Here is a 25065-nt window from a genome sequence, read left to right on the forward strand (position 1 = left end):
CACATACATGTTTTCTGTAACCATAACAGTTTGGCTTCACATCATAGAAACTGTTGATTAGCCTCTAAATTCTTTAAACACCTTTAATTTCAGAAAGAAATTGTGGCACAGAGGGAAATGGGCGAGCACTGGTACCATGCAGATATGAGCCAGGCATGGGCAGAGCACTTACTGATACGAGATGGGCGGGATGGTGCCTTCCTTGTACGTCAGAGTGAATCTGTAAACGGGGCATTTGCAATATGTCTCATGTGAGTTATCTTATTCCATTTGCAACAACATATAATGTTCTCTTTCTGTTTACTGCCATTTTAGCAGAACAAAACCATGACTTAAAAGGAGTTGTTCACCTTTAAACCTTTTTTTGTGTTTTTTGAAACCTTTGTTCTGCAACTCTTAGAATTGCAATTGCAACTGGTGACTGGTTGCTATGGTAATTTAGCCCTCACAATCACATACAAATTGTAATTGAAAGTTGAAGAATGGAAGTCAGAATGGAATACCAGTATCTAGTAGCAATAAGTCTGCAGCAACTAGACATTCTGTGTAATTTTTCAAGATACTATCCATTGTCACACTGGGGTCAACCAGAGAACCTAACAGCAGTGGCCCACCAAACACACCCGCTATCACCCTAGACATGACAGTAAGACCACTGCAGAAAATGGATAATAAGCACTCCAATGATCCCAGACATGACAGTTAGACCACTGCAGAAAATAGATCATAAGCCCTCCAATGATCTCAGGCGTGACAGTTAGACCACTGCAGAAAATGGATTATAAGCACTCCAATGATCCCAGACATGACAGTTAGACCACTGAGCACATTAACCCCCGTTACAATCACTGCAGACAATCTGCACTAGACCAGGAGCAAATAAATATTTATTACCCGTTATTTATATAGTGCTGGCATATTCCAAATTGTTTTTACAGGCAAAATATACATTATTAACATCAGTCCTTGCCCCAGTCTAAGGTCATTATCACATTCACACTGTGGTCTATTACCATCATACACGCTATGGTCTATTACCAATTATCAGTCAATTAACTTGGTCATATTTTTTTGGAGGAATCTACACACAGAGTGCAATCTTGAGAATGCTTAGGCTGGTATTGAACTCAGGATCCCAATACTGAAAGGCAGTACTACCCACTGAGCCACCATGTTGCTTTTAATTCTTCTATTATTCCATTACCCCTAATGAAGCAAGAGGTGCATTTAGTGGTAGTTTCCTAAAATATATATATATATATATAATGATGAACTTTGTTGCTACATTTATTTATTTATTTATTTTTTTTTATAGGTACCAACATATGATACACACATACCGTGTCCTGCCAGATGACTGTGGCTTGCTCTCTGTGCAGGTTTGCCACTGGTTCTGATACAACTCTGATCTCATTCTATGTGTACCCTGCCCTAAGGACATGCATACCTGGACATTTTTTTTATGTTTTTTCTTTTGTTGAAGCTGCAGTGTGTTGCATGTATTTTAAAGGAGAGCTAAAAGTATTATTAATGAGGGGTGCATTCCCCCAGTAATTATAGTCCCTGAGCAGAGCAAGGCTTATTATTTATTATTGTATTATTTATACATGTAGCACTAAGTGCTCCATCCATATTTCTGTTGTTACGCTTCTGGGCAGTTGCTATCATCATTCCCCAGTATGACCACAATCACTGCTGGACACAAGGCAAGCACCTTTTGTCCCAGCAGCCACCTTACTACTACTGATATTGCTACAGCAGCGGCAGCAACAAAAACCACAACACCTATTTTTGAACGTTGTCCATTTTCTCTGAATGGTCTGCTCACTCTGGCTTACCCATTTCTGAGCAGTGATAACATGATACTAACACCTAAATTAGTCAGTATCAATCTTCTGATTCTGAAAAGATTATTTTTTGCATTGGGTGCGCGTAAGCTTTCCTGATTAAATATATTCAGTATTCATTATGTATAAATAGATGATGATAGCTAGATGATTGATAGATAAATAGATAGATAGATAGATAGATAGATAGATAGATAGATGATAGATAGATAGATAGATGATTGATAGATAGATAGATAGATAGATAGATAATTATTACTATTTATATTACACCATCTTCCAGAGTGACGCAAATACAAGACATAATAATTTATATATGCAGAAAATCATTTCACCAGAATAGATGCATATATAATATGCAATATAATTGCATATTGTTAGGATAGGGGGAGGGCCCTGTTAGCAAGAGCTTACAATCTAAGAGAGAGAGGACATGAGACCAGTGTGCGTGTAGAATTCCTGCTGTTTAGGTAAAAGTGTTAAATCAGTAGTGCAGTATAGTAATGCAGACAGCTTACCCTCTTATAACTTTATAAAACACAACACATCTTATGCAAATACATAACAGTAAGTATTGGTTGTGTGTTTAGTTAAAGAGAAAAAAACAGTGTTTAGTGAGTGTGTTAGGGAAGAGTAACGTAGTAAGGAAGGTTGTCAAGTTGCTGACGGCTTAGGTCAGGGATCCCCAACCTTTCCCCAGCCACAGTCAAATGTAAAAAGACTTGGAGAGCAACACAAGGATTATAAAATTTTATGGAGGTGCCAAATAAGGGCTAAGATTGGCTATTTGGAAGCCTCTATGCAGACAATCAGCTTACAGGAGGTTTTATTTGGCAGTAAATCTTTTTTTTTATTCAACCCTAACTTGCCACCAAGTCAGGAATCCAAAAATAAGTACCTGGTTTGGGGGCACTGAGAGCAACATCCAAGGGGATGGTGAGCAATGCGTTGCTCATGAGCCACTCCGTTGTCGCAGCCGACTAATCTCCCCACAATGCCATCCCACCAGCTAGAATGTAAATCGCCGGTGGGATGGCATACGCAGCGCCGCAATTTGCTGAAGTCACCAAAGTTTCCTTTCAAGGCCGTGTGTCACGGCCCTAAAAGGCTGAAGGTCCTGAGAGTGTCCAATGGAACAAGGCATTTGTAGTTGCTATGTGTGTTTTTTGAGCCAAGGTTCTTGGCCAGCACCATAGATAGCTATCTATAGCCATTTTTACTATACCAGTGATCGTTCCCTTTGTACCCTTATGGTGCCATACTGTTCTCTCAGTAACACTAGTGACATGTGAGCTTGTGTGCCTTTGTGCTTTCTTCTTTATTGTGCCTCTGGGTTCTGTGGTGCCCCTTTCCTTCATCTCCTGAATATGCTCTTGTTGGAGGTCCCATATATCTGACTTGTTCCACCTTTCCAGTCTGTGCAGGGTGTAGATGTAAAGAAATTTGAGCATCTCAGCGACTTGGTGTATGAATATATGCACAAACAGAATGGACTGATCACAGCACTACAGTATCCTGTGGGGTGTGAAGCAGAACTCAGCACTGAGCAGGTTAATGACTGTAAGTAACAGCCCCCATTAGCCCAGAAAATTATGACATCTTACAGCAGCCCCTCTGGCATTTACACATAGTAACATAGTAAGTTGGGTTGAAAAAAGACATACGTCCATCAAGTTCAACCATAATGCCTATATATAACCTGCCTAACTACTAGTTGATCCAGAGGAAGGCAAAAAACCCCATCTGAAGCCTCTCTAATTTGCCACAGAGGGGAAAAAATTCCTTCCTGACTCCAAGATGGCAATCGGACCAGTCCCTGGATCAACTAGTACTAAGAGCTATCTCCCATAACCCTGTATTCCCTCACTTGCTAAGAATCCATCCAGCCTCTTCTTAAAGCTATATAATGTATCAGCCAGCACGACTGATTCAGGGAGGGAATTCCAGAACTTCACAGCTCTCACTGTAAAAAATCCTTTCCGAATATTTAAATGGAACCTCCCTTCTTCTAAACGGAGTGGGTGCCCTCGTGTCCATTGGAAGGACCTACTGGTAAATAAAGCATTAGAAAGGTTATTATATGATCCCCTTATATATTTATACATAGTTATCATGTCACCTTTTAAGCGCCTCTTCTCCAGTGTAAACAGACCCAACTTGGCCAGTCTTTCTTCATAACTGAGACTTTCCATACCTTTTACCAGCTTAGTTGCCCTTCTCTGGACCCTCTCTAACTCAATAATGTCCCGTTTGAGCACTGGAGACCAAAACTGAACAGCATATTCTAGATGGGGCCTTACCAGCGCTCTGTAAAGGGGGAGAATAACCCCCTCCTCCCGTGAATCTATACCCCTTTTAATACAGCTCAAAACCTTGTTTGCCCTTGCAGCTGCTAAAAGTACAAAATACATTACACGGGAGCACTTACCGCAAGCCCAAGTGTGCTGTCACGCAGACCCACTCCCAAAGGTCCAAAAGCCAAGACAATATAGAAAAATTATAAATAGCGGAGCACCACGAGGATAAAATTAAAATCCAGGCTTTATTCCATCATAAATAAAAGGCACATGCACATCCCTCAGGGTCTAACGCTTAATGATGGAATAAAGACTGGATTTTAATTTTATCCTCGTGGTGCTCCGCTATTTATAATTTTTCTATATTGCCTTGCAGCTGCTGTCTGGCATTGCTTGCTACAGCCAAGTTTATTATCTACAAGGACTCCAAGGTCCTTCTCCATTATGGATTTGCCTAGTGCAGTCCCATTAAGGGTATACGGGGCTTGCATATTTTTACATCGCAGGTGCATGACCTTACATTTATCCACATTAAATCTCATCTGCCACTTAGCTGCCCAGATTTGCCAGAAACCAGCCTGCCATCCCACTTTGTCTTTTTTCCCCTCTTCTGATTCAAGATCGATAGTTAACTTACCTCCTACAAGCATTAATTAACCTGAAAATTAAATTGATCAGGGTACTTTTCTAAGAATTTGTGTAATTTAAATGAATGCGTTATTTTTCCCCACCTCCTTTATTAAGGAGAGTGGCTATATCTTGGCCTGAAAAAATGAGCTCTTAGGGCAGGGGTCCCCAACCTTTTTTACTCATGAGCAACATTCAGTTGTAAAAAGAATTAGGGAGCAACACAAGGATGAAAAAAGTTCCTGGGGGTAACAAACAAGAGCTACAATTAGATATTTGGTAGCCCCTGTGGTTTGGCAGTCTATAGGAGGTTCTGTTTGGCACTGCATCTGGTTTTATGCAACTAAAACTTGCAACCAAGCCAGGAATTTAAAAAGAATCTCTTGCTTTGAGGCCACAGGGAGCAACATCCGAGGGGTTGGGGAGCAACATGTTGCTTCCGAGCCACTGGGTCTTAGGGCCTTCTTTTGGCTTGAAAATATTGAGTCATATTTTCAGCATGTCTGGTTTTTCCCCATCCCTTCTCTATTGCTTGGGTAAAAGGGGAACATTTCTGTTATAATGGGCAGCCTTCCCTTGTTTGTTCCACAAATGACAAATTAACAAATTACAAGTTATTAGATTTAATTGCATTGTTTAATATGCTATTTATTTTCTACAGATGTTGAAACTATGAAGTCCCCAGGCTGGAAAGATATCTCATACACAGGTACAAGGATAGTATCATGCCAGAGAGGAATGGCCCTTGGTACCCAGAGGACGTTACTGCAGGAAGATGTGGAAGACACCAGAAAACAAGGCCTGGGCCTGTTCCACTTGAGTCCTCTGTTAGAGAAGCAATGCAGAGAGCTAGACAGGTGCCAGTTATTCTACCAGTCTTTACCAAAAATGTACCTCTAGCAAGAATACAGTCTGTCTTTTTCAATTAATGCCATATGGAAATGTTTCCATTCTGATAAGCACTGATGAAGAGGAAACTCCCAAGTGAAAGTGCACATCAATGTACCTTTGATGTCTTTACACAAGCTGCCCTGTCATTATTATTATTATTTTGAGCAGAGCTTAATATATCTCAAATTCATGTACAGGTTTAAACTGCCAACTTTATGATGCCTGTTATGTCTCCCTGCTTTAAGGACTTTCTAGCGCTACCTACAGGGCCAGAAATCTTGCATGAACACAAGCACATAGTACCTAAATTTTGCCCACATCTCTTATGCACTGCACAAAGATGTTCTCCTGGGACAAAATGTTGAACTTGATTTTTATTTACTATCCACAGCTACTATGATATAAACTCACAAGTCATTTTACTGAAAAGCTAAATGGTTGCTTAAAGGTGGCCATACACGGGCCGACTATAGCTGCCGATATCGGTCCCTTGGACCGATTCGGCAGCTAATCGGCCCGTGTATGGGGAGAGCAGAGCGGCCTGGCCGACCGGTATCTGGCCTGAAATTGGCCAGATCTCGATCGGCCAGGTTAGAAAATCTGGTCGGATCGGGGACCGCATCGGCTCGTTGATGCGGTCCCCGATCCGACTGCCCCATTGCCGCCCACATAATCCGATCGTTTGGCCCCAGGGCCAAACGATCGGATTATTATTTTTTTTACCTAAATGGTCCCCGATATCGCCCACCCGTAGGTGGGGATATCGGGGGAAGATCCGCTCGCTTGGCGACATCGCCAAGCGAGCGGATCTGCTCGTGTATGGCCACCTTTACTCAGCATTTTTTATTGGTGTCTGGTTTAATGAAAGGATTATTCAAACTCAAACATGCAAAATGCTTACTGTTAAGGTTGCAGGGAATTCCGAAATCTACCTCAAATAAACTGGGGTTCTGCTTTTTTTCAGAGAGATTGGAGTCACCTGGAACAGCCTGAGGGTACTTACAAAGGTTTTTGGCCAGATGATCTCAGATTTTAATTCGGAAGATGAGCAAGTATGTAAACCCTTCAAAGCTTTAAGTGGCAAAACTGGATTTTGAGCTGAATTTCCTGCATCCATAGACATTTCTTTTGGGGTATGCAGGAGAGACTTCCATGGGCATTGTGGATTCTTCAGTCCTGATACATATAAATAGATATTACTGCCTTGAACGTGTCAGGCTGCAGTATGTCCCAGAATCCCATCCACATAGATGAATTTAGCAAGTGGTGCCTGCTCTGCTATTGGCAATGAAGGTGGTTTTAACATAAGCAGTACTTCCTGAACACCACAGTGGTCAAAACATTACTTGTCCCACAGCCCTTATATATAAGGTGAAATGTGCCAGAGATTAAGGGAGTTGTGGAGAGGGGGGAAAGGGGAAGAGTCTGAGGATAGGGGGGTAGGGGGAAAGAACATGGAGATTGGAGGAGAAGGGGAAAGAGCATGGTGGTGGACCAAGAGGGTAAAAGAGCATGGAAATGGGAGAAGAAGGGGAAAAGAGCATGATAACTGGGGGATTAAAATAAGCAGTACTTCCTGAACACCACAGTGGTCAAAACACTACTTGTCCTACAGCCCTTATATATAAGGTGGAATATGCCAAAGATTGAGGAAGTTGTGGAGAGGGGGGAAATGGGGAAGAGTATGGGGATAGGGGAAGAGGGGGAAAGAACATGGAGATTGGAGGACCAAGAGGGTAAAAGAGCATGGAAATGGGAGAAGAAGGGGAAAAGAGCATGACAAGAGCCTTGCCTTCAGTATCTGTCAGTATTGGTGTGCAATCTGTATGTCTGATGTATGCATCCTTCTATTGAGCAGTTCTGCATATAATGCTGATTTCATCCTTTAAGCCAGTCATTGTTCACTTTAAGCCATATATATAGTTGTAAACATTATTATATATTATATATATATTAATTTTATATATATATAATTTTGTATCCCTGTTACAGATGTTGGACAGACTAATGAATAATATCTCTGCTGTTCATGAGATCATTGCCAGTCTGGAAAATAAGGTGATATTTCTGATAACACAGAGACAGTACTATATATTTACTGTATTTAAACCATATTGATGAAGGGCAGATGATTTCAGATTTGCCCCCTTTTCCGTTATAAGATCAACAAATTAACGAAAGTAAATTAACAGATAGATCCCTGCTATCGTGGGCAAGTAACCGCTCCGAAAAGGGTTTCCACTGACAAATATAGAAGTCGCTGGTGGAAAGCCCTTTTGCATTGCTTCGGTTTACGAATTCACGTGAAGTTTCCTCCTGCAGGCAATTTTGCGTCACTTCGGAATCAATGTGAAGGGCTTTCCACCAATGACTTCTGTTGTTCTGTTGGAAACCCTTTTTGGAGTGGAAAACTTCACGCCCGTGATAGCAGCGATCTATTGCAGACGAGTTAGTCACTCTGTGGGTGTTTGCACTTAAGGTTGGCCTGTAGGGAATTTAAGAGCCTATATAAGGAAGTTCAAGAGCCAGAGATCTTCCTCTTTGGCCTAGCCAGAGCAGATGGAGGTTGTACCTTGTTAGGGCTACATAGTGAGTTAGGAGATTGATACGTATAGTGGGATGTGTTGTTGGGGGAGGATTCCCCTTAAGGGCAGTGACACGTGGGGAGATTAGTCACTGCGCAACAAATCTTGATTCTTGAATCTTGAAATCTTAATCTCCCCGCAATGCCATCCCACCGGCTAGAATGTAAATCGCCGGTGGGATCGCATATGTGGCGCCGCGATTTGCCGAAGGCAACTTCGGCAAATCGTGGTGCCACGTATGCCATTCCACCGGTGATTTACAATCTCCCCGTGTGTCGATGCCCTAAATGGCTCTGCTAGTGCACTACCCCATGATAGAGGTTCCCTCTAATTAGTTCTTGGCTGTGTACGCAAAAAAATTATTTTGTGTGCACTTTTAAAAAACTGTTGTGCACAGTACAAAATGATGTGTTTTCACACAAAATTCTTTTGCTCACCACAATTTATTGTTTGCGCTGGTCTCAAAATTTGCATGTGTGCACACAAGCGCACACCTTAGAGAAAACATTGATTGGAGGGCTTCTGCACAGTGGCGTAACAATAGCGTGCTGGGTTCCCCCGAAAGAAAACATTCAGAGGGACCCTCCCCGCCCCCTCCTCCCCCATTGCCCTCTCACATCTCAGATCCCTTCTTCTTGCATCCAGGTAGGAGAGTGGGCTGGGGAAGGTTATTTTCTTAACTATAGAGGAAGCTAACCCCTTGGTCAGGACCCCTCTGTTCCCTTGGCCCCCACTACTGTGTGGTCTGCTTCCTCTATAGTTACACGACTGCTTCTGGAGGAGGACCTCAGTGTGTGTGAGGAAGAGAAATTATCTTCTGAAAAGTGTATTTTTTGTTACTAATATACTCTATGTCGGCAACCAGTGCTCCAGTCTGTCACCTGCTTCACCTGTGAGAAGCTGTCCCATAAAGTCTGCCTTGATTCACTGCATTGCCTTGTGGCATGCCTAATTCTTACAGCAAAGGTCTTCCCATTGTAGTAGTTTCTTTCTCTTCATTTTCAGTCTTCATGACTACTAGTAATGTTTTATTCTTAATATTTAAAATCTGAATTGTCCATAGTCCAGAGTGGGGGCATCATTCCCCATTGTGCATCACCCAGTTGCAACTCTAGTCACACTTCCTCCATAGGTTGTACAAACACTGAAGGACAGTCTCACAAGTTTTGCCACCTCTCCTGCATCTCGTGGCTCAATGTCCCCAAGAGTACCAGTTACTGCCACCAGTAACAGAACAGGCAAAACAGATCCTCAAGATGTGAGTAATAAAACAGAAATAGTTTGCCTATTGTCGAAAGGAGCTGAGAGAGTGACTGCCCCATGCTGTGTTTTTCTAGGGGTTACAACAAGACAGAAATCAACCTAAGAAGAATTGCCCCAAAAGCTTGTCTTTGTTTGTCGGGACCTGGAATATGGGTAATTATATAAGTGAAAGGTACCTTTAGGCTAATGTCACATAGGACTGATTTTCAGCCTGTAAATAAACACAGGCCAATCAGCCTGCACATGAAGCGGATTTTGGTATGCATTTAGGAGCTGAAATCCACTCTATAAGGGCCATGGCAGACGGGAAGATCAGTCGCTCGCACCGCATATGCCACCAACCAGCGATATACATTCAAGGGGGTGGGATGGCATATCGGGGAGATTAGTCACCCGTGACAAGGAAGATTTGTCGTGGGCGACTAATCTCCCCGTCTGCCACGGCCCTAAGCCTACGCCTGGGCCGACACAATGGCTCCGGATGTAGGCACACAATAAGGCTGATGTTAACTAAAGGACTGATTCTGAGCCTACCTTTGTCCACAGGCCAAGAATCAGCTCCGTTTGGCATCAGGCATATACAGGGGCTGATAGCAGTTCCCTTATATTATCTTTGACTTACACAGGCACAATATGTATTGCATTACTTTACATTTTTAAAATTTATAAACAGGAATATATTGACTCCCCAAGTCAGAAGAATATCTAAAAAGTCTTACAGACACAGTTTAACTCCATTGTGTCCTCAGGTGGTTCCCCCCCTCCACGCTCAATCTCCTCCTGGTTGTCTTCGAGAGGGCTAGGGCGAAGTCTGGAGGACACTGGCCCCTGTGTCTCACATGATTTATACATGGTTGGAACCCAGGAAAACCCGCAAGGAGACCGTGAGTGGGCCGAGTTTCTAAGACTGGCACTGATATCCCACACAGGGAAACAGTTCAAAGTGGTGAGCATTTACATAAAATTCAGTATACTTTTATGGTAATTTTTGATAATAAAACATAAAAATGTTCCCTGAACATGTAGTATAGTAAATAGATGGCCTGCCATATAGAAACAGAGGTACAGCCATGGTCTGCCCTACTATAAATTATTTTTAATGTTCATTGCAATAAATATGGACTTTGTTGTAGGGAGCATGTAAATGAAGCAATATGGTAAACCTCTCCTCCAAAGATATTTACACTTAGCAGATAGTTGTTGGATCATTTATTAGGATGTCCTTATTTTTATGATGATGCAAACACAGTAGGACTATAGCTTATAAAGGTATGGGATCCATTATCCGGAAGTCTGTCCTTTATTCCCGTGTTTGATTACAGTGTACAGTCGTGTGAAAAACTATTTGCCCCCTTCCTGATTTCTTATTCTTTTGCATGTTTGTCACACTTGAATGTTTCTGCTCATCAAAAAACGTTAACTATTAGTCAAAGATAACATAATTGAACACAAAATGCAGTTTTTAAATGAAGGTTTACGTTATTAAGGGAGAAAAAAAACTCCAAATCTACATGGCCCTGTGTGAAAAAGTGATTGCCCCCCTTGTTAAAAAATAACTTAACTGTGGTTTATCACACCTGAGTTCAATTTCTGTAGTCACCCCCAGGCCTGATTACTGCCACACCTGTTTCAATCAAGAAATCACTTAAATAGGAGCTACCTGACACAGAGAAGTAGACCAAAAGCACCTCAAAAGCTAGACATCATGCCAAGATCCAAAGAAATTCAGGAACAAATGAGAACAAAAGTAATTGAGATCTATCAGTCTGGTAAAGGTTATAAAGCCATTTCTAAAGCTTTGGGACACCAGCGAACCACAGTGAGAGCCATTATCCACAAATGGCAAAAACATGGAACAGTGGTGAACCTTCCCAGGAGTGGCCGACCAAAATTAACCCAAGAGCGCAGAGACAACTCATCCGAGAGGCCACAAAAGACCCCAGGACAACATCTAAAGAACTGCAGGCCTCACTTGCCTTAATTAAGGTCAGTGTTCACGACTCCACCATGAGAAAGAGACTGGGCAAAAACGGCCTGCATGGCAGATTTCCAAGGCGCAAACCACTTTTAAGCAAAAAGAACATTATGGCTCGTCTCAATTTTGCTAAAAAACATCTCAATGATTGCCAAGACTTTTGGGAAAATACCTTGTGGACCGACGAGACAAAAGTTGAACTTTTTTGGAAGGTGCGTGTCCCGTTACATCTGGCGTAAAAGTAACACAGCATTTCAGAAAAAGAACATCATACCAACAGTAAAATATGGTGGTGGTAGTGTGATGGTCTGGGGTTGTTTTGCTGCTTCAGGACCTGGAAGGCTTGCTGTGATAGATGGAACCATGAATTCTACTGTCTACCAAAAAATCCTGAAGGAGAATGTCCGGCCATCTGTTCGTCAACTCAAGCTGAAGCGATCTTGGGTGCTGCAGCAGGACAATGACCCAAAACACACCAGCAAATCCACCTCTGAATGGCTGATGAAAAACAAAATGAAGACTTTGGAGTGGCCTAGTCAAAGTCCTGACCTGAATCCTATTGAGATGTTGTGGCATGACCTTAAAAAGGCGGTTCATGCTAGAAAACCCTCAAATAAAGCTGAATTACAACAATTCTGCAAAGATGAGTGGGCCAAAATTCCTCCAGAGCGCTGTAAAAGACTCGTTGCAAGTTATCGCAAACGCTTGATTGCAGTTATTGCTGCTAAGGGTGGCCCAACCAGTTATTAGGTTCAGGGGGCAATTACTTTTTCACACAGTGCCATGTAGGTTTGGATTTTTTTTCTCCCTAAATAATAAAAACCCTCATTTAAAAACTGCATTTTGTGTTTACTTGTGTTATCTTTGACTAATAGTTAAATGTGTTTGATGATCAGAAACATTTTGTGTGACAAACATGCAAAAGAATAAGAAATCAAGAAGGGGGCAAATAGTTTTTCACACCACTGTATATGAAGAAAAAAAATGACATAATTATCTCTATATGTAAGATAACAGATGCCTGACATAGTGCATTCTCATTGGTTACTTCTCCTGCACTTATATTGAGCTTTTTAGTCAGTAGAATGCTCAGTGGTGAATTTTCTTACATCTATAATATCGTTTTTCGATTGCTTCTAGGCCTTTTGGCTAAGATCAAGTGTAGTATCTGTTCTTATCAGTATCAGATCAGATAAGTGCTACTTAGTGACGAAGCAGAAAGCTTGATGAAAGCGGAGAAGCTGTGTTCCCATTAGGGAAGAGCTGCCGACCTTTTTGTCGGAGGCTTTGCACATGCTTATTATGCCTAATCATGCTTTACCTCCTGTGGGAGGAATTTTATTTTTGAAACTGCCCAGCTGCCAGCTGGAGCCTGAACAAGGCAATTAATGGCATTGCACCCGTACACTTCCGCACACTTTTTGTGTTTGATCTGTGCACCCTGGATAGGTGTCATAGTCCTCTGGGCTTGACCCTAGGCCAAGACTTGGTGGTCCCCACCCTAGCTTCGGCGAAGGTGGGTCTGCCCGCACATGCTGTTCACTGGCGAAAGCCTTGGGCACATGGGCATCGGAGCACCTGCCTTCGGGTAAGGACTCACAAGGGATGATACAATATCATCGTTTTTCGACAACTTCAAAACTAGAGTGTGCAGTAGGACAGCATTGTGATTGGGTTTACAACCCCTTAAGGTATGGAGATCCAAATTACAGAAATCCCCCTTATGCATAATACCCCGGGACCTGAGAATTTTGCATAACAGGTCCTATACCTGTAATTTAAAACTTACAGATTACATACTGATACAGGAGATATTAATCATATGTATATAGTCTATTTTATATAGAGCTGTGTCCATGATCTTCCATGTAGATTATTTTACACTCATGATATTGGTTCATAACGAGGCAAAATTATATCATATAAAAAGTATTATAACCTTTACTTGCCGCCTGTACTGAAAGCTTCACTCCATATTTAGTTTGTTCATCTCCAGTGATGTGTAGAGCAGCAAGATAAGCTTTAGGATATTCTGTTTTTATGCTACATTATAAGCAGTTAATGAAAAGTCTTACTTACAACAGCTTTGAACAGTGAAGATCATGGCACAGTTCCTAGGTAGGACATATGCTACCCTCACATGGTCAGATATTTCCAGCCAAATTACTTATTATCAGTACAACTGCTCCAACAACCTTTCACATTAGGGCCCAAAAGATATCAACTATTGACAGAAAATCGGTTATAATTTTGGAACATTGTAGAGATTGGTGTATTTATTAGCTGGTTTGACCTTAGTGTTGCTGAACTGGCCACAGATCCATTAGTTCCAAGACCAGGATGAATGACTTTATCTTAGTGGGCGTGTGCCCAGCATAATGCAGACTTATAAATCTCAGTTTCTTAATGAAAATAGTGGAATGTTTGGTTTGATGAATTAGGCATTAGTGTGGAATTAACTGTCAACCATTCCCTCTGGAAAGGTCTCTATGCACTCTCTGGGGGGAGTGAAACTCGTGCTGCTGGTGAAACAAGAATATGAAAGTCTGATTTCTCATGTGCAGATTTCCAGTGTGAGAACAGGAATGAGCAATACTCTGGGTATGTGGTAACTGTGACATGGAATCCTGTGCTCTGTTGGGCACATTATAATATGACCTTACCATAAGTGTTATTTTACTTCAGGACATCGGGGGGCTGTTGGTGCATCTCTTGACTTCTGTGGAATATCATTGGGTTTTGTCACCTGTCACCTGGTGTCAGGAAATGAGAAAGTGCAGAAGTAAGTAACTTACCGTAGTAACTACCAGGCTAAATGTGGCCAGCCATGGGCTAGGTGGCCAAATGAGCAGATCTTTACTCAAGTTTGCCACTCAGGCCTTGGCAAGATTAAACTGGTCTAGTCATATGACCCTTTTTCCAACACCTGGATCACAAAGGGCGTACATGAAGATTTCTTGACGCAGTAAATCAATATCTAAATAAGTATGACCATATTGAGCAGGAGATCATTTTTACATAGGCAAATTCTTGTTCCAGTAACCTATGGTACAAGTTGCAGTAGAACAGGAAACCCCCCACGCAAAAATTTAATCAATGAACAGCCTCTTTTAAATCTTTAGATACCTGTCACTCTGGTTGTTCAAAGGTTAATAGTAAGGCTGCTGCATCCCCTTAATCACTTGGGAATCATTCTCCTCCTCTAACCCACTTGCATCCCCCTTCAGGAATTTACTTTGGCTATTGGCTACTGAGCATGCTCAGTTCTTCTCAACTCATATTACTAAACATTCCCTCCAGTCTAGCAGCCAATGAAGAGATGCCATTACTGGTTCCCATATACAGCTGTCTGCTCCTATTTTTTCTCCTAACCTCCTCTCGTGAGCTCAGCTTAATCATTACATGCTCAATCCAAGCAGAACTTTTTTTTATCAAAGTAAAAGCCTGTGCCTGTGTAAGCCTGCATTCTTCATTGCATGAACTTTACAGCACACGTGCTGTATGGAAATGTCACTGATGGTTTGTCAAAGGTAAAATGGCCTCCGGGTGAAAGCTGCTATTCATTTTAGAAAAAATGTGATGGCACTGGAAGAGGGGATCTATATTCAGTACAAATTATGCCATTTGCATGGGGAGATATCCCAACTTATATACATTGTAGGAAAACGTTGGCGATTTGCCGAAATCGCCTGCGCAGCATGTGCCATCCCACCGGCGACTTACATTTTCGCCGGTGGGATGGTAGTTTGGGGAGATTAGTCGCCCGTGACAAGGGAGATTTTCTACCCAATATTCATCATCCATAAAAAGTTCCTTATTATCTATGAGTCAGGTGCTGCGCTTTATGGGTTTAGTTATTGTTTGCTGTCTTCTTTGATAATTAATTATATCACCCTGTTATTTTAGGAGGAATCAGAGTTATGGGGAAATTCTGCGAGGACTGACACTTGGAGACGAGTCATTAAAGTGTTTCCAGCTCCCATTGAGGTTAACACATCTCTTTTGGGCTGGAGATTTAAACTACAGGCTAAGCATGCCCCTGCAGGTACCGACTATCCCAGAGTCCTTACACATTGTAATGACTATTTAGGTTTTATTATTATTGCTTTGCTTCCTATTCGTTTATTTCCTCTTCTTTCTCCTTATAACCAACTTACCACTTACATGTTTCAAGATTCTTTATATAACACCCTCTTGGTAATAACCCAAAATGTCTAAATTTCCAATGTATCCACTCAGGTTCTCAAGATTAAAAAATTACCCTATATACTCAAGAGGTAATTTACTATACAGTGTGTGTTAATGGGGCAAAATTGTGCCCATCATTGAACATTGCACACAGTTATAGCACCTGGCACTAGCACACAACAGCTGCTGTGAGATCCCTGGTAGTAGTTTCACCTTTATAGCTTAGGAGCACATTACATCCCCAGGTGCAACTCAGAGGTGCCAGGGTGCACTGTGGGCAAAATGGTGCTTATTGCCTGTTTTTTCACTTTGCACCTTGCCTTTCCTATTTTAAATGAGCCCTTAATTCACTAATATGTCTGTACTGAATAGTGTTACTGCAATGTGAATGCACCCCTAACTAGGATGCCAATGGTTTTTCTTGTATTTTTACACTGATACAAATATATCCAGCCATAATCTAATGCCTTTTGCCATTTTCCATTAAATTCATGTTCTGTTATTCACTGATTAACGTTTGTCAGGAACTGTACTGTAAATCCATTTAGGGCAGGGACTGAAGTAGGAATCATTTACAATTACCTGAAGCAGTGCAAAACGTGCTGTCACTATGTAAATGAAGTATAATCACAATAATAACATAATCTTCCCTTTTGCCCTATGATCTATACACATGGTCTTCCTGATAGGTACTTTATCTTCTCAATACAGGATATCCTTCAGTGTGTGTACAGTGGCCGATATCAGGTTCTGCTTCCAGTAGATCAACTCAGCCAGGAGCGTGAGAGGAAGAAAATCTTCTTGGGATTCAGTGAGTGTCCAGCAAACAAACATGTGACAGCAGAATAAAATCTATTAGCAGGATGTATGGTCGAACTCCTGCCTCTTAACCCTTTTTAGCTTAGTAGAATCAGATAAAAATTATAAAAATATGAAAGGGCCACTATACCTTTGTTTTTTATTTTCCCTCTACATTTGTCTTAATAAGATAATAGAACTGAAATAAAGATAATTAAAATAAGCTAAAAGATGATCTGTTTTTCTCATAGCTCATACTGAAAGATATCATCAAGTTATTATCTTATATTAAAGGAGAACTAAACCCCTCTGGGTAGAAAATCATCAGCTCCCTCACCTCTTCCACCCCGAATAGTCTATTTTATAGAAAAGTGCCCCTATTTGAACAAGTGAAATAAAAATGCAGTGCAGCACAGCAGAGATTACAGGCGCCTTCTTTACTCCCTTCTGATCCTCTTCGTGGCTAGCAGGAGCATACACAGTTGGAGCTAGTGCAGAATCAGCTTTAACAGTGCATTCTCCTGCAGGCTGGGAATTCCCCGAAGGAGTTCTGCATACTAATAGTGTGTGTCAGATGCAGTTTTTTGAGCCCCACATGAGGAATTTAAGGGAACCACATTAGGAATGAGATTAATTTTTCATGCATTGAAACTGTACATGAGTCAGGGGCCCCACTGAGGGCACTCTTCTGCTTCACTAGCCATTGCATGAATCACTGTATTAGGAAATTTTAGCCTTTTGTTGAACACAGGTTTTTCTGAAAAGACACATAGGCACTGTCAGTCTGTGGATTCTGGCAAATCCCAGAGGGGCTGCTGTAAGATGCTATAGACACTCACTATTTATTGGGCCTGGTTAGGTGGGTTGTTTTTTTTTCAAATGCCAGGGCTTTTTTTGAATTCTGGTCTGGACCTGTTAAAGAGCCTATATTTTAAATCCAGACCTGGTTGTACATGGGATGTACTGCCTTGGTGGGATTTCCCCTCTCTTTTTCTCACTGCCTTTAACAATGTGACTGCCATAAGAAAATCAAAGAGGAGGGCCCAATAAACAATGTGGAAAACTGTACAAATAGTTAATTTTTTCTAGTACCAAATAAAACAGGTAGGTGATTGTGTTTGGAGCTGACTCTACTTTATTTTGGTCCAAATTAAACTCTCTTCCTGTTCCCAGAAAATAACAAACCTGTTCTATTTATTGCAGATGTAGGAAAGTTATGTGCAAACATAGGGGAAATCTGCTAGACAGTCACCCAGGAGAATAGGAACCGTAATTGCTGTACAGATGTGGGGAACACTGCTTGGCCAGTATCAGATTATTTCCTTGTATAGCTTTGTTTTCTCTGCATAATATGCACTGTACACAGGCAGTTCTCACAGGCACACATTTCATGCACCAGTATGCAATAAGCCATAGGATTAATTTGGATGAACCTGATTATGTGTCCTTTTATCATTTATACTGGTATAATATTTATAACCTCTTAAATGTGCCATTGATACATTAATACATTTGAGAAATATCACTATTTCTAATGTATTTGTTAAATAACAACATGTAAGGGAAAATCTGTATCTGACTTTTATTTTTCTTTGTACTTCACAGAGGAGGATTCAGTTACATTTCCCCCAACCTGTCGTTATGAGAGAGGGACCCGAAGCTATGATCTACACAAAGCCAGGACTACTGGAGTGAGCCTTGCTCTCCCTCCCTTGCCATGTGTGTGTGCACATCACCCCTTTAGCTTTGCTTTCTCTTATTACATACTGCTATTAGCCTTCCCCTCTGTACAATACCCACTACCACAAAAGTATAGATAAATGTAGTTGTAAATAATAGCTGTAGCTATACACAATTCTCCCTAAGTCTTCATAGAGTACCACCTCTACTGGTGAGACTAAAGCTTTAACCATAATATGCCTATGATTACATTTGGCTTCCAGTGTCACAGCACAGTGGCAATGTAATAACTGGCCCAAAGTTTGTTGTAGGCCTAATATCCCTCAGCAACCAATTAGAAATTAGCTTCAAGCAGCAGGTCAGTAAATACTGTATCCTATGGGTTACTAGAACTTGAGCAAACCTTGTGCATTATATTACATTTCCTTTATAATTAGACTACTCATCTAAGAACTGAGCTAACAAAACCATTCTCTCTAGACTCGTTTATTTGCCCCATGCTGGAGTGACCGTGTCCTTTGGACATCATACCCAGACACAGATATCAAGTGCACATCTTATGGTAAGTTCTATTAAACCCAGGATATCAGACATGCGACCCTTCAGCTATTAATGATAAAACTGACCTGTGTGTGTGTGTATGTGTGTGTGTGTGTAAATGTAATAGGGACATGAGACTGTAAGTTCCAGTGGTTAGGGAATGTGAATGATGCAGAATTGTGCTGCAGAATATAGTGATGCTATATATAAATAGATAATAATATAAGGCATTCAGGCTGGCCTTCACAGACACTGACCCAGTCCCACACACCAGGGTGTTTAGGTATTACTATCGTATCTTATGTCAAAAATACTGTTTGTATTCCTACATAGATATTTGGAAACAGATAACTGAATGCCACATTATCTCATTACAGGTTGCACAGAAGACATTGTGACCAGTGACCACTCCCCTGTGTTTGCCACCTTTGAGGTTGGACTCGACTGCACATCCCAGCAAGGTGTCATACACATCATGGATTATAATGAAACTAAATGCGTTTACATACAGTAGATGTGTTAAGGAGTTGCAGTTAGCAGCTACAAAATATGCAGTCTGTACTACCATATTCTAAGTGCCACAGAAGTTATGCATGTTCCTTTTGCTTGCAGCTCTTAGACAGTAAATACTGCCCCCTTGTGCTCAGTTCTGTAACATTAGCGATACTGTCATGATTTGTTACAAAGCTTTATTCCACTTAAGATAAAGTCAGATTGAAAAATATGTATACCTTCTCAGACTGTCAAAAGATAGACATCCCAAAGCCTGGCAGTTATTTATCTCTTTCTGTATGAGAGCACTAGAGTAATTCTCTTACTTGATGTCAATGCTATCTCCTTGCTTTCACAGATACCAGCTGCACCGTCAGATTCCAGAGCATTGAGGCCATTATTAAAACTCAGAGCCGATCCAAAGGTTTCATTGAGTTCAGATCTGTGTGTATGAGGGGTGAGGCAGCTTCTTTCTGAACCTTACTGTTTCCCTCCTCTCCTCCTGTCCTGTCTTACAAACATCTATCTCTGCTGTGTCATTTTAAATATTTGCCCATGATTTCATATTATTCTGTCCTTTAAAAGTACAGGTTTTAACTGTAACATGAGTGTAGGAGTAAATGACACAACTTTGTCCACACAGTCAGCTGGGGCAACACTTGATTTATAGACATAGGGGATAGGCAAAGGTTTTGTTTCACATTAAACACGGGAATATAATGAATGATGGTCTGCTAAAATGTGAAGTATACTGGATTTATGAATTGAAAACATTAAATCTATATAGAGGTATGAATCGGGGATGGAAAATTTCCCTGGACACCTGCACTTAATTTTCTTTAGTATAGGCGACAAAACAGCAGCAAATACTTTGCATTGGTTAATGTTTCCATTCATTAGTATTAGAAGTTATGGCAGCATTCTAATAGCTCTAGAATGCATGGGGAGGACAGTATTAAGATATATGCCAGTGTACCCCTATTCACCAACCTATTTCTTAATTCTTTTCTGTAGGATCCCCACAAAGCAAGGAAAACAGCACCCACAGCACTGAGGGCTCTGCATTTCTGAAGCTAGGATGGTCGGATCTAGACTTGCCAGAAGTAAGAAGCATTTCAAGGAGAATGAATGATCTAATTCATTAGTTGATGCATTGTACCAACAACTTGCACTGTGTATCTCTCCAGATAACACTGGTTGGCCAGGACAGAAGATCCGCACTGACCAGGCACATACTATTTAACATTCGATCCACAGATGGGGGAGAGTCATATGGTAGGGGGCACTTACTGACACTTTTTTTAGACCTGCATTATCATGTGCAGAACCTTTTCTACTAAACAGTGTACATGTGAAAGACATGGCTTTAAAAGTAGATCCAGGCAAAGGGGCTACTGTAAGATGCCATAGACAGTCACTATTTATTGGGCTTTGTCCTACAAAAAGCAGTTGTTTATCAGTTGGTCTTCTGGCTGCTCACTTACCAACAATTGGCCAGTTTTAGGAGTGGGCATGTATGAGACTGTGCTTTCCTGGATATTGGTGGGCCCAAGTCGAGAAATAATTAGTGTCTGGGCTACAGAGTGCTGGGTGTACCAATGCCAATTTTTCATTTATTACAGATTCCAAAACAAGAATTGCAGAAATAGAAAGTAAAATAAGGCAATGAAAATGTACTGAAGTAAATATATGTTACCCACCAGTTCTACTTATGCCTCTAGGTGAATGTTGTGTCTCAGTAAACCCACTGAACAGTGGCACTGACCATCATTTCCAAGCATTCCTTTCCCAGCGAGGAGAAGAGACTGGATCCATTCGGGGCTGGGTTATAGTGAGCAGATTTCTTGATGTCAACCCATTGAAAAGCCCCAATACCCTGCAGGGAGATAACGAGAAAGGTAAGACTGGCACTAGTATATTGTGAGGCTGCATAAAAATGTATGTATTCTGTATATAGGTGAGACTGATAAGTCTAATGCCATATTTTTCAGGTCTCTCCTCAGTAAGAGAGAGTTCTTCCCTGCTCACATGTGCTCCTGTTTCTCCACGTAATCCTTCAGCTTCCCAACTTTTAGCACGAACAGCCAGGTGATAAATCCTCCTAATGTATTACAAACTCCCTTCTCTTAGTGACTGGTAGTCTATATTTATCAGCTACTCCAGCTAACCGATATTATAAATACAACAGTGGCGTAACAAGGGGACCATGGGCCTGGGTGCAAAAACTGTACCAAGCCCCCCTAAGTCTGCCCCTCCACTGGGAAACACAACACACTCCCACTCCCAGGCGGGCCCTGCTCTCCTAGTTACACCGCTGAGATACAATAAATATGCTGTAGAATACCACACACAGAAGAACTTGACATATAGGATAAGTGACACCCCTCCCCCTCAATCTTGTAGGCAATAATGAATAATATATGGTGCTGGTTTTACTTTGGCCTAAAAATTATCATTATCTTTAAAAATGGCCCCTTAACTGGAGCTCCGTTTAGACCTGCTATGGACATGTACTAAGGGTCTCTGCCAGAAGCAGAGTAGTAGGGGGAAAGCCAATAACAGCCCTGCAGTCACACAAGCAAAGACAGACTTCAGTTCCCTATCAGGTTAGGCTAGCTGCTGGTTGGCTCCTATCCTACAGTGCAGTGTGTTGAGTGCCATCTGCTTTCCTGCGCAGGCTGGGAGGGGAGGCAGGAGGAAGTAGAACAGATGGGTGGGACTAGTAGGGCTTAGGGGGAATTTCTCAATAAACCAGCCCAAAACCCATCTTTTTTAAAGTACATTCCTTCTACATTTAAAGAGTATAGTGATACGTTATTGATTTTTACACAATATGTCTCCTTGAGTGTTACAGTATATTCTTTTTATATAAATAAATGCATGCAGTGACATCGTACCTTTATGAGATTGCAGTCTTTATAACTAAAAGCTCTGCAATTACCATTACTGGATGTATGGTCTTCAAAAAGCAGCACTTAGTGATGTCACTTTAACATGACTTGTATAAAAAAAATAAGCCAAGATATAAGCAAATAACTGTCACCTTGGAGATCCATAACATCTATAACAGCATCCAGTGGTCTGGTGCCTTTGTATAGTTTTGGTAATTCCTAATACCATTATATTTTACAATAGGGGATGTATTATGATAAAAACACAGAGAAAGACTTTGAGACCTGTAGGAAAGTTTTATTGCATTACACAAAATGCCATTTTGAAAGGATAAGCTCTTCTTTCTCATTGTTTGGATGATGTGCAAATGTGTAGAAATGTGGTCTGTATCCCTGTCCTGGCTGAGTATTAACTACTTGCCCCCTGAGTAATGTTAGTGTCCATAATCCATGCTATTAGTTGGCCATATGTATTGTTATAAAACCGAAATTGCATTTCCACAGGCGCCGCCCTGCAAGTCTGTGCTGTGTGATGGAGAGTTATAGCAATGCTGAATATTTTCTGTTTGAGGGAATGCCTAGTACCCCGACCTCTCCAAGACCCCACTCAGCACTTGTGAGTGGAGATCATCAGAGTTCAGGTTTACATGGGCGACAATTCGACCTTAGGCCCGAGATGGGAAAAAATTCTGCCTTGGTTCCAATAAGCAAACCCAGCAAAGCCACCTCCAGGTCAGTATTGTACTGATAGAAATAAAAGGTCAATGTTTTGGAAGCAGTGGAGCAAAGCCAGACTAATTCATTTAGATACTGAGATGAATAGAAATCCCTGTATGTCAGAGCTTGCTCTCTTAAAACATTTACACAATATAGGGCCAGTTGGGGCTGTTTTGGACATTTCTCATTTTGTGCGTGCCCCCCTCAGAAGAGCTTATGCCATCGATAGTTGCTTGAAATATCCTTCATATACAGTATAGGCAAAGTGAAGTGGGCAACTTCAATACAATTCAAAACCCCAGGCAGATTGTTGCAAAGACCAATCTTTCCCAGGTCAGACATGGTCTATATAGAACAGCTACTCTAGCATGTGCCTGTCCTGTAAGAGGGTGGTATTCTGCATTGATATGTAAGATTGAATGTAGGATTATGTTAGATGTACTATGTAAGATGTTTATTTTCAGTCCATCCAGTGCTCTTCTTCTACCTACATTGGAGCAATCAGTAATGCTGTAGTATTAAATCTGAGCAGCATAGGGTTTAGGAATTTCTATATGCTGTAGTGCTAGTATGTAACATATTTTCTTCCTTTCCAAGGTCCCTGGCCTCACACAAAGGGTGCTGACAACTAGGATTGCTGACAAGCTAAAATGCAATGTTTAAGTATGATGAACCTTAGCTATAATTCTGCAGCCAGGTGGTGGTACAAAAGCTTCATATATTGTAAATCAATGAAATCTAGGAGATGCAAGTACTTGTATTGCTTCTATATTGGCATCTTGGCAGTCTGGAGCACAAAACACACACCTTGCTTTGTGTAAATTGCATTTAATTGCCATTAGATGGCAGCGGTAACACTATTATTTGGGAACCATTTGCCTTGAGGGACATCTCATATCAATACTGCTACTCACTCACACATATTTATAGGTTATTTACATGCTATCATGTTCAAAAAGCTACAAACCCATATTGTTATTACTACAAGCAGACAGTTTGCATGCACAAGCTTTCCTATATGAGTGCAAACAGTTGTTTTTTTGTATTATACTACAATTTATGTCAGCATTTAGGAGAGAAGTTACTCATCCCTGCCTGCTTCTGCACCAGTGGAGCTTACCTACATGAATGTTAACATATTTAAATTGATCACGATAAGGGAACATTTGTTTAGCACCTTTATTTCCTGCTGTAGAGATATTGGTAGAGATAGTGTAGTTTTCAAGGCAACTGTTGCTCTGATGTCACCCACATGTGAACCACATGAAATGCCCATTATTTAAACTTTGAGTTCTTTACTAGCAGGGAAACATATTTATGAGTAATATGTTAATATATAAAATAGGGTGACCAGATCACTTGCACTGATTGCAGTTTATTTTAAATGCAATCAGTGCTGTCCTGCAACATGTATTAATTAGATGTGTCCCTGAATTTTCAAGTGATCAGGTCACCCTAAAACAGATTTATATATGTTAACCAATAATTTGTTCTGGAATAAATATGTGTTTTAAATGTCTGGGTTTCATTCATGTTTCCCGTTTTAGTTTTTTTTTTTTGTTGTTGTTTTTTCAAAGAGGAAGGTAGTCTTTTAAATTAACTTTTAGTATGTTATAGATGGATCTGCATTCTCTATATTAGCAAATTGGGACCCCCTTCCATTGCTGTGGTCTGTGCAATGAGCAGTGAGTTGGGCAGCATCTGCCCCTGCCCATCCATAGCCATGCCTTGAAATCCTCTTGATATACAGCGCACTAGGGTTGGACTGGGCCGACGGGGCACCAGGAAAAAAAACTGGTGAGCCCAGGCCCTTGTGGGCTCCGCCAAACCAGACCTGATCCCCATGGCGCTCCCCTGCTGTCTGATCTCCCTCCCTTGATACACCAAAGATAAGTAGAAAGGTATGCTTGCTCAGGGGAGGGTATTGAGCATGCAGAAGGGGCCCCTGGGGTGCGTGGAGGCTCCTTGGGGAACCCCAGGGGCCCTGCAGAGGCCAGTCCGACCCTGCCTCTCACACCAGAGTTGCAGTGTACAGAGAGGTTGATGCAGTTATTCTGGCCGCAATCCATCACACAGTTAGAAATGTCCAGGAGCAGAATTACCCAACAATCAATGGCAATGGCACAGAGGATGTTCCCTTCCAGCTGGCATTAATGTTAAACGGTGGAGGGAGAACACTTTGTTTATACTTTGTAGCCTGATGTTACCTCGCGAGGCAAAAATAACGCGATTCATATGTTTTCCCATTGGTGATTTACATTAATGTCAGTGTGA

The 25065-nt window shown here is 41.3% G+C and overlaps 1 protein-coding gene and 1 pseudogene across 1 annotated transcript; both read left to right on the plus strand.

The window, feature by feature from the left end:
• The first annotated feature begins 102 nt into the window (after positions 1–102).
• LOC100496685 (phosphatidylinositol 3,4,5-trisphosphate 5-phosphatase 2-like) lies at positions 103–24308 on the plus strand. The gene is made up of 23 exons (XM_031890860.1): positions 103–251; positions 1316–1379; positions 3263–3407; positions 5433–5628; positions 6627–6714; positions 7655–7720; positions 9380–9505; positions 9585–9663; positions 10260–10456; positions 13969–14086; positions 14171–14267; positions 15392–15530; positions 16385–16484; positions 18077–18162; positions 18632–18713; positions 19069–19152; positions 19542–19640; positions 20198–20286; positions 20371–20458; positions 20905–21081; positions 21175–21271; positions 22579–22806; positions 23389–24308. The coding sequence occupies exons 1-23, from the start codon at positions 118–120 to the stop codon at positions 23414–23416; spliced, it is 2607 nt and encodes an 868-aa protein (XP_031746720.1). The 5' UTR covers positions 103–117; the 3' UTR covers positions 23417–24308.
• On the plus strand, positions 12615–12825 carry LOC116407369 (annotated as a pseudogene).
• Positions 24309–25065: the final 757 nt, after the last annotated feature.

Source organism: Xenopus tropicalis, chromosome 8 (genome assembly GCF_000004195.4).
Source record: "Xenopus tropicalis strain Nigerian chromosome 8, UCB_Xtro_10.0, whole genome shotgun sequence".
Classification (NCBI taxonomy): Eukaryota; Metazoa; Chordata; class Amphibia; order Anura; family Pipidae; genus Xenopus; species Xenopus tropicalis.